The following is an 11,211-nucleotide window of genomic DNA, read 5'->3' on the forward strand; positions in this document are numbered from 1 at the left end:
TCTTATTCTGTGTAACCTGTAGCCAGGACTGGTTTTTTCTGCTCAGACTACTGTACCAAGAGCTACAAGCGTAATCAAAGTGATGTTGTAACAAGGCTGAGACCAGAAGCTTCTTTGCTTCCAGATCAAAATTTTTGGCTTTTCTGTACAAAAATTTGATTTTATGTGAACACTTGGAAACAATCTTGATCTGTTATAGCATTCCCTGAGAGGGACTGATCTAAGGGTATTCCAAGATAGGTTACCTCTTGTTTTGACTCCAAGACATTAACCCCACATCTGACCTGTAGATTGCTGCGTTTCCTGAGGTTGGGTTTGGATGTGAAGACAATACTTTCCGTTTTATCGAGGTGTAAGGACAGCCTATTATCTATGAGCCAGTCCTGGACCGATGACAGTTCGACACTCAGTTTCTCCTCTACTTCAACTGGGTCCCTACCTGAGACAATTAGAGCAGAGTCATCTGCAAATAGCAGTAACTTACAGTTCACCGCACCTGGCATGTCGTTAATATAGATCAGGAACAGTAGTGGTCCTAGAATTGAACCTTGTGGTACACCACAAGTTATCTCTCTGTCATCTGAGCGGGCTTCATTTACCTGTACTAGCTAATTGCGACCTGTAAGGTAGGACTTGAACCAGCCAATATTCGCCACTCCTAATGCCTGAAGTTTTTTTAATAAAATATCATGGTCCACTGTATCAAATGCCTTTTGAAGATCCAACAAGACTAAACCCGTGTAATTACCTCTGTCGCATTCCTGTTTTATCAGATCGTAAAGGTATATTAAGCTGGTGTCTGTTGAGTAGTTCATTCTAAAACCAGATTGCATACCGTATAGTAGATTACGTTCCCTGAGGTAGGTATCTAACTGATTGTATACGGTACGTTCCAAGACCTTCGAAATAATACCTAGAATTGAAACAGGCCTGTAGTTACCTGCCTCAGTTTTTGCGTTTTTTCTTGTAAAGAGGTGTTACCCGAGCCCTTTTCATGTCGCTTAGGATAAATCCTGAACCAATAGACAAATTTATTATGTGGATTATTGGGGGAGTAATAATTGAGGCTCTATCCTTAACAAACCTCGCAGGAATGTCATCTAACCCTGTAGCCTTATTGGCACTTATGCTAGCCAGTAATTTAAACACTTCTTTTTGAGTGGTCTTATGTAGTTTGAAACACTTTGAGAACTTGTCCTTATAATACTCCTGAACGTACCTCAGCCCAAACTTCCCAGAACCTGTAGGGAGGGATTTAACTAGTTTTGTGGCAATGGTTGTGAAAAAGGTGTTGAAGTGATTGGCTATGGTGTTCCTATCAGAGTTGAGCTCGCCGTTTATCAAGAGTCCTATCCTGTCTACTTTGTTACTAGGCTTTGTGTGAACTTCTAGGGTCTTCAGTGTTTGCCAAAGCTTCCTTGGATCGTGTTTGTTCTGGTGCACCATCTTAGTACAATAATCAGCTTTGGCTTTATCCTTCTAATAATTCACCTGATTCATATAGTACAGAAAGCCATTATAGTCCTCCTGATTTCCACTTTTCCTAAATCTGGCAATAAATCTGTCTTTATCTCTAATTAAACCCAGTATTTCGTTAGTCATCCATGGCTCCGTCCTCTGTTTTATTCGAATCTCTTTGAGAGGCGCTACTCTATCTATAATAGTAAGAAATGTGTACTTAAAATTAGACCAAGCCTTATAATCATTGGTACAATTTAGAACTGGCGACCAGTCTGTCCTACCCAGTTCATCTACAAAATGTTCTCGTGAGTAATGCTTCATGGAACGAAGCTTCACTGTGTTGTGCTTGTTGAAAATCGTCTTCCTAGCTTTCCTAGTACAATATATGAGCTTGTGGTCACTAAGACCATAATCACAAGCACCAGACTGCGTTATCTTGTTACAATCGGAGACCAGGATAAGATCTATGATGGACCTGGATGTGCCTGTTATTCTAGTGGGCTCGTCAATCAGTTGTGTCAGGCCATGAGATATTAGCAAGTTTCTCATTGCCTTAATAAGGTTATTATTTGTACTTGCCAGATTCGTATCAAAATCACCTAGGATAATAATTTCTTGGTCATGCATATTGACCCGATTGAAACAGGTAGATTCTAATGCGCTATAGAAGGACATCTGTTTTGGTGGTCTGTAACAGACCCCGCATAAGATGGGATGCAATTTGGGTAACAATATTTCTATCCACACAGCTTCGAGCCCATCGTTACTCATAAGGTCTGTACAGGGGTTGAATGCTAAATCGTTACATATGTAAGCACAAACCCCTCCTCCGGTCCTCTCTCTATCATTAAGCACAACACTATAACCCGGAATCTCAATTTCCGAGTTGGAGATGGTACACCGATGACTGCTGCCCCGGTCTGCCGCGCAAGTAGACGGAATTTGTCTATCTTAGGTAGAAGGCTTCTGGCATTTAAGTGCACGAAGTGGAGGCCCCGCTTGTTGAAGCAGCTGAAATCACTCCCGGGTGTTGACTGGGGGGAGGCACAGCAATCGGGGTTAACAGGTGAAGGGTCAACCTCACCATTGGACAAGGGGGCTCTTGGTAGTTCATTGAGTGTACACCCATTGCAAGTGAGGCGGAGAATGTCCTCATTCACCAAGGCAGCGTTGTAGGTCTCAAGAGAAATTCCACAGCACTTGATGTGAGTCCATTTCCCACATGATTTGCAGCTGATGGCTTTGATATTGCGACGGACTCCTTTTAGACAGCTTACACATGGGTGTTGTGGGACTCTGGTTGCAGTTGGTCCAGGACAGGGATGTACATCACCACAGAGGAGGAGGGCATAGGACACCAGAAGCTTGGAAGTGTTGATTTTTCTCTTCGGTGTTATATGAGAACTTCCCCTATGCTTGGCTAATCGAATCCGACGCCATTTTCTGACTTCTGTTGTTGAGGTAGGCGGGGGAAGGAACTGACACAGAGTATGGTGGTTAAGAGAGATCTTAGAGCTTCTGTCTCTCACCCCAATGTTAGAGAGGAGCGGTGGGTAGCCAGGAATTCCCACTGCAACATATGAAGGATGACCACTTGCAGCTACGTTAATCAGTAAGACCGCTCCCAGCATGGCTAAAAGCATACCGGTCATCCCTGGCGCCATGTCGTAAATTTTCACGTGTATACACTATTCACGGCACCGATTACAAGCTCTTGAGCTGGAGACACTTAAACACGCGTACTCACTCGCAACAACACTTCGGCCCCACTCAGGGATTTAAACAAGTCAATTAAGATTTTTTCTCTGTGCCAGGTTTATCCTTTCTGCCTTAACCACGATGAGCATTAAAGTCAGGATGGTTAAAAGTTCGGGAATAAAATCGGAAGGATAAGAAAGAGAAGGAAATAAGATCGGAAGGAGAAGGATACAAAGGAGGAGGGGGAGGAGACTTGGCGAGGGGAGAGCAGGGGGGAGGAGGAGGAGGTTTAGCCGTCCAGAGCCGTTTACTCGGCTTGCGAGGTGTGTTTGGGGGGGAGGGGGAAGGAGGGGTAGATGGTTTATGACACAGCCACACTATGGCACCCTTGTTCAACTTATAAACAAGCTCGGCCTCGGGCATTTCGATTCTTCCTTTCAAATTTCAAATTTGTTTTCCTAATTGCGGCTGCCACTGGCTCAGCTAGTCACTGCATCTGCGAGCCATGCTTAGATTATCCATTCACGAGTCACTTAGAAACCTAACCCCTCCTTTGGCACTCCCCCCGCGTGATAAAATCCCCAAAACACGGGACCATGCACAATTCGTTCAGAACCAGTTGGAGTGTGGTGTTATGCCATCCTAGACGATCAATGCAATTGCTCTTTAGCAAGGTCTGAGTTTTTCGACTTGTTTGATAAGCAGAGTAAAAGGGTTTCATACCATCTAGCTACCTGTGCAGGTGTAACGGGTGCTTCTGGGCGCACCACCAGAAATTACACCATCATGTCCTGGCATAACTCACATGAGGTACATGTCCCTCTGCTAGTAGAATGTGACAGCATTCCAAATGTGAGAGAAGAGATACCCACTCCTGCCATAGCTCGTGGCTATCCTCATCTGTCCGACCTGGCCGAACATATTCCACCTTTAGTCCCTGAGGCCGAGATTCTACTCATCATTGGTCGAGATGTGCCTTCAGTCCATTACATTTTTGTGCAAGCGGGCAAGACAAAACTTCACAGATACCCATAAGATAACATAAGGTGAGGGTGTCACTGATGAGGTTATGTTTAGTCAGTACTGTTTGGCAGACAAAACCTTCCATTACCTTTGACACAATGATTGTTTGGGACACTGGCTGGTAATCTAGTAGCTCACTCTGACTACCATTCTTAAATATAAGGTTAACACCTGCTTTTTTTCCAGTTGTCTAGGACTATCCCTATATTCATTAAGGTTTGGAAGATATCATTTAGTGGATCATTCAGTAAGTCTGCACATGCTTTCAATCATCAATGCAACTGGTAAGACCAAATCTGGCCCTGGCATCTTGTAGGTATGAGTGAAACCACACGCAGCGCCACTATTGCACATGTACTGTTTACATCGCCATCTTTTGCAGCCCACTGGATTTTGTTTGGCTTAGTTTGAATGCTTGGAGTGTTCAGCGCAAATGCAGGGTATTCAAATTATCTTGTTGTTGTGCAAGTGTATGCCCAATTCTTCAAAAGCAAACAAACTTTCACTGATTTAAACGCAAATTTGGTTATTATCCTTGGCAAATTAGTTTTCCGAGTAAAAATCTAAAGGCAAGAAACTATCAAATATAATATTTTATGTATTAATGATGTTTATTAGACTATTCTCCCGGATATGAGCAACTTTGAAATCGTTGGTAAGAGTGCAGCTGTGCAATCACGATGCTCAGATGCCTACTCGACATATCGAGATTCTCCGATACTCTTGTTTGTAATAGTTATAGTATGTAGTCATAAAAGGTGTTGACAAATAATACTAACATTGTTCTGGTATGAATTTTAAGATGTTGGACAGGCTATGCTATGCCTATTACATTGCTGGCCTATGATAGCAAATATATGACATACATACATATACCAAGGCTTTTTCCCCCTTCCAAGGGAGGTAGCCAAAAAGTGAAAGGCATAAAAACACTCCCACCCATTTCATCCCCAAATACACTCCACACCCCTCCCACCCTTCCTCTCATCTGAGCACCTCCTGGTGAAATAACTATTAATAATATGGTCAGTATTTTGTGTCATGAACCATGTCCATGAGAAGTCTAGACTAGTAGAGGTCTAGAGACAAGACTTAATTTTCTTCTGGGTTTCATGATAATCGACATGAGCTGTTGAAATAAGGCTGTTTATTCAGATTATCATGATTATAGATAACATGATTAAACAAAATAACTCCTTTGAAAGTAAAAATACTTTATTCTTTTTTCTATTTCAGTAAATTGGTGTAAAAAATAATGCACCACCCAGCACTTCTAAGCTACCAGAAGAGGCTGGATGACCGCAATGTGAACAGCTGCCCAGGATGTAACACTTCACCCCATACCATACAACACATAATGGAAGACTGCATTATACACAATCATGCACACAAACAACACAACATACACTCTATAAAGGATTTGTGGGAAAACCCAGTTTCGGCTGTGGCATTCCTTGGGGAGACGGGACTGCTCGGACAGACAGTCTAGGGAACAACAACATAAATTTAAGTTAGGCCTTAGGATAGTTGCAGTACTGACTGGTTAGTGTACTGAGAGGCAATCTAAGGGTAAGGGCTAAGGCACCTTATATGTACTTTTTAATGTGATAGTAGAGCTCTTTTAGCTGCATATACATTACATTGATGGAACATGTTACATGCTAGGTGTTAGTAAGAATAGTATAAAAGAGAGGTCCTACATTGTTTTTGACATGCTCAGGTGATTTGTTGATACATAAAACCTCCCTTGCCAAGTTGCATGTCAATTAGGCCAGGCGTTTGGATTTTATGGATGATTATCTCTAAATTAACAATAGTTGCTATGGCAACATGATAGGTGTTAGTAAGAATAATATAAAAGGAAGCTCCTGCATTGTTTTTGACATGCTCAGGTGATTTGTTGACCCATAAAACCTTCATATATGCCAAGTTGCATATCAATTGGGCCAGGCATTTGGATTTTATGGATAATTATCTCTAAACTGACAAGTTGCCATGGCAACATGAAAGGTGTTAGTAAGAATTGTATAAAAGGAAGATCCTGCATTGTTTTTGACATGCTCAGATGATTTGTTGACCCATAAAACCTACACATGCCAAGTTACATGTCAATTGGGGCAGGCATTTGGATTTTATGAATGATCATTTCTAAAGCAAGAGTTGCACCAGTACCCAAGGGACATCTCACCAAGTTCTTGGAACGTAGTTTGCGGAATATCTTGGCATTTGCGATGGTACCACTTTGAAATGTACAATGGGATTTGAAAATAATTGGTGCGTTATCCCAGTCCATTCTGTGGTCTTCTTGGTTGGCATGATGGAACACGGCGAAGTTGACGTCAATATTTAATGGAGTTTTTGTATTCCTTTTTCATGTACAGACGCTCCTCAACTTACGTTTTAGTTACGTTCCGAATGGCCGAACATAAGTTGAAAATGAACGTAAGTTGTTACTGTACTATACATCCATAAATTATATTACCGTATCTTATAAAACACCCCTAAATGATTAATTATACACATAACATTGTAAAATAATAACATTAATTTCAAACAAATTAAATTCAAGCAACATAAATTGAGATGGTGGAGGAAGAGGGGGAGGAGGCAAGGCACGTTCAGTCTGTCGTTTGTGCCATGTTAACAATGGACTCAGCGTCATGCGTAAGTATCATTTGAACTATGGAGAGCGCGCTAAACTAAAAAATTCACTCAAAAAAAATTCTAATTTTTTTTTACAGTCAGTTCAAACGTAAAATCGAAAAAACGTAAAACGAATGAACGTAAGTAGAGGAGCGTCTGTATATACAAAATATGTATTTCTATTCAACTATGTACTTTTTGCATTGAATATGTAATATACGAAAGCGCTCTGCTTCGTTAGTTTCTTTTTTCAAGTGGTCTACTTTGCATAATACAATGTATGCAATGTCATACTTCATAGCCTATAAATTTTGTATAGCGTATTTTAAATAAAATCTAATGAAATTTTTGTATTTAATTGTATGCAATATTTATGTAATCTTTATATTATAAAGAAATAAACAACAATAGTTTTTAAAATAAAAATGTTCACTCTACCTTTATTCAAGTTAGTATGCAAAAATGCCCCACATGTTCGAACCTCACAAGAAATTCTAAAAGTATTATGTTTTTGGCCAACTCCAACCACGCTCAGCAGGGTTGCCAGGTTTTCTACCAGGAAAAAAGCCAAATTCTGACAAAATGCTGCCAAAAACTGCCAAATTGTTTTTAAAATATGCCCCAAAAATGCCAACCATTACATTTTCTAAGATTGTTTTGCATTTGGTTTTACATGTGTAGTTAAAAATAATGTGTATAACTACAATTACAATATGAAAACTATTTTTTACTGTTGACTAGCCAATATAATACAATACCACATGATATAACCAAGATCAAGTAGTTAAAAATAATGTGTATAACTACAATTACAATATAAAAATATTTTTTTTACTGTTGACTAGCCAATATAAAACAATGTCACATGATATGACCAAGATCAATTTATATAATTCATGTACATCATCATTTAATTCTAGTGGTACTGTAATAAACCACCATCCTCTGAAATAAATCTACTTTCAAGACTGTGTGTGAAAAGGAAAGAAAGATATGAACTTCCAAAATAAAATATATTATACTCCGTATTATGTGAGAAAGAAAAAATATTAACAACTAAAATAAAATGTATTACTCCATACATTATGTATAAGTTCCTAAGTAAACTTTTTGGTATCCTCTACAATAAATTAAACCAGTTTATTAAACAACCTCCTAGAGACTCTGACATATATAAATAAAAAATACATTTGTGACTTTTCTATTGTGTCTAAATATAATCAAAAGCATCATCAGATTTGTATTACTCCATACATTACGTTTAAGTTCCTAAGTAAACTTTTTGGTATCCTCTACAATAAATTAAACCAGTTTATTAAACAACGTCCTAGAGACTCTGACATATATAAATAAAAAATACATTTGTGACTTTTCTATTGTGTCTAAATATAATCAAAAGCATCATCAGATTTAGAAATGTTTGGTGCACTACTCCGTTCATACGTATTTTCACTAAAGAAGAACTGAAACATCCTTTGGCTAGGCACAAAATCTTTACATTTCCCACATGATATAACCAAGATAAATTTATATCATTCATATACATCATCATTTAATTCTTGATACAAGTAAAAGAATGATCTCTAATCACGACCGGGTATTTAAAAATGCCCCCCCAAAAATGCCAAATTTTAAAAAATGCTACCCAACAAATTTTCCTGCCAAACACAGTAAAAAACATTCCAAAAATACAAAATTTGGCATTAAAAACGCCAATCTGGCAACTCTGACGCTCAGTGATGATCTGCATTCGCAGAACATAGATGGCAGGCTAGCGGTAAATTTGTAACCACGAATCGTAGCTGGGGTCGGTAATTTTGCAGAGGATAAAAACGTTACTTCTCTTTGATCAAATTACATGAAAATCACACCTTTTAAAGAAAATAGTTCAAATAATGCAACCATATGCTAATTTGTTACGGTATTTGTAGCTGTGGTCGGTCATACTGCAGAGGCTAAAACATAACTTCTCTTTGGTCAAATTATATGAAAATCACACATTTTAAAGAAAAGAGTTTAAATAATTCAATTATATGCAGTCTATTACTTTAATAACACAACAGTAAGAAACTTAAAAGAGTGTAGTTTGATCCATACCACCAGTAATCATAGACGGCGGGCTGGACGAGTCGTAGCCGGGGTCGATAAAATTGCAGAGGATAAAAACTTAAGTTCTCTTTGATCATATTACATGGAAATCACACATTTTAAAGAAAATAGTTCAAATAATGCAACCATATATATAGAGAAGTGTCCATTTGAGCAAAACCCGTCCTTGTTTGGGTTTTGTTTTGTTCGGCTTTTCTTGGTTTGTTCGGCAATTAGTGAGACTGCTGTTCATAGTCTCAGCAACTTCCTTATTGTCTTTGGTTAGTGTTCATTCAGCTTGTTATATTCTTACCTGTGACAGTCTATATTCCTTACATTTGTTCAGTAATTCATTTGTGCTGGTAATTGGCTTGGATTGATTGTTAAGTTATTGTATACTGAAATAAAACTATCTTTAATTAATGTGTTTGGTTGTTTAGACTCAGCAGAGGATATTTGCTGAAGGCCAAGAGGAAAATAAGTATTGTTTCGTGCCGTCTCATAGTCATACCAAATCAAAATGATTATCATTATGATTATAGCACCTAATGATTATCATTAGGTGCTATAATCATAATGATAATCATTTTGATTTGGTATGACTATGAGACGGTACGAAACAATACTTATTTTCCTCTTGGCCTTCAGCAAATATGTTATAAGTAATTTCAGGAGGGATATCACAGTTTTTCACTCGTTGAATGTAGTAGTTAGAAATTCCTAAGTGAGGAAGCTCATTTTCCCATTTAGCCTTGGGATTAGATATCATTATGATATCTAATCCCAAGGCTAAATGGGAAAATGAGCTTCCTCACTTAGGAATTTCTAACTACTACATTCAACGAGTGAAAAACTGTGATATCCCTCCTGAAATTACTTATAACATACTCCGCATAACCTATATCCGAACTATTGCACCACTTCAGGCGTACACGCCTACGTTGCTTTCTTGCAGTCAACCCCTATCATCAATTTTTTGGGGAAAACCACAATTATCATCCTTTAACCTTAATATTCTTACCTGTGACAGTCTATATTCCTTGCATTTGTTCAGTAATTCATTTGTGCTGGTAATTGGCTTGGATTGATTGTTAAGTTATTGTATACTGAAATAAAACTATCTTTAATTAATGTGTTTGGTTGTTTAGACTCAGCAGAGGATATTTGCTGAAGGCCAAGAGGAAAATAAGTATTGTTTCATGCCGTCTCATAGTCATACCAAATCAAAATTATTATCATTATGATTATAGCACCTAATGATTATCATTAGGTGCTATAATCATAATGATAATCATTTTGATTTGGTATGACTATGAGACGGTACGAAACAATACTTATTTTCCTCTTGGCCTTCAGCAAATATGTTATAAGTAATTTCAGGAGGGATATCACAGTTTTTCACTCGTTGAATGTAGTAGTTAGAAATTCCTAAGTGAGGAAGCTCATTTTCCCATTTAGCCTTGGGATTAGATATCATTATGATATCATTAGATATCATTATGATATCTAATCCCAAGGCTAAATGGGAAAATGAGCTTCCTCACTTAGGAATTTCTAACTACTACATTCAACGAGTGAAAAACTGTGATATCCCTCCTGAAATTACTTATAACATACTCCGCATAACCTATATCCGAACTATTGCACCACTTCAGGCGTACACGCCTACGTTGCTTTCTTGCAGTCAACCCCTATCATCAATTTTTTGGGGAAAACCACAATTATCATCCTTTAACCTTTTCAAACATTCCTAAACAAATTACAGAAATACTTACACACATCATACATTTCTGATCCAAAAACCTCGTGCATTATTGAGCACAAAAAACATAAGCAATAAAAATAAAAAGTTCCCCTCATCTTAGTTTGCGTCAAACACAACGAGACCGCGCACCCGTCCTTCTTTCCACAAGTCGCAATCCTTCACTGTTGTTATTGTTGACTCGCTGTCACTTGTTGCTATTGTCGTACAAAACAAACAAATAAATAAAATAAAATGAAATAAAACAAAATAAAATAAAACAAAATAAAATAAAATGAAAAATAAATAAATAGATAATAAATAATAGATAAACAAATAAACAAAATAAACAAAATAAAAATAAACACACGCACACACACACAGCATCACTAAAGGAAATATCAGAACATCTATCAAGGCTGGATGTCAGAAAATCACATGGCCCGGACGGTATTGCAAATTGGATTCTAAAGGAGTGCAAAGAAGAACTAACAGACAAAATACACATCTTAATAAACAGCTCACTCAAAGAAGGAAAGATACCCGAGGACTGGAAA

General features: G+C 38.0%; 1 protein-coding gene across 11 annotated transcripts in view; it reads right to left on the bottom strand.

Annotated features, from left to right (window-relative positions):
* Window positions 1–10,845, bottom strand: part of LOC143023561 (uncharacterized) — a 220,511-nt gene extending 209,666 nt beyond the window's left edge. For 6 of the 11 annotated variants that reach the window (XM_076182137.1, XM_076182132.1, XM_076182131.1 and 3 more), the window contains exon 1: window positions 10,689–10,845. In XM_076182137.1, coding sequence (XP_076038252.1) covers window positions 10,689–10,773 — 85 coding nt within the window. In that variant the 5' untranslated portion in view covers window positions 10,774–10,845. Of the gene's footprint in view, window positions 1–8,922; window positions 8,951–9,226; window positions 9,412–9,934; window positions 10,020–10,688 lie in introns of those variants that run through there. The other 5 variants (XM_076182141.1, XM_076182138.1, XM_076182136.1 and 2 more) reach the window with 5 other exon arrangements.
* Between the last annotated feature and the right edge of the window lie 366 nt (window positions 10,846–11,211).

The sequence above is a fragment of the Oratosquilla oratoria genome, unplaced genomic scaffold (assembly GCF_046742065.1).
Source record: "Oratosquilla oratoria isolate Oo_2021 unplaced genomic scaffold, ASM4674206v1 SCAFFOLD50, whole genome shotgun sequence".
In the NCBI taxonomy this organism is placed as follows: domain Eukaryota; kingdom Metazoa; phylum Arthropoda; class Malacostraca; order Stomatopoda; family Squillidae; genus Oratosquilla; species Oratosquilla oratoria.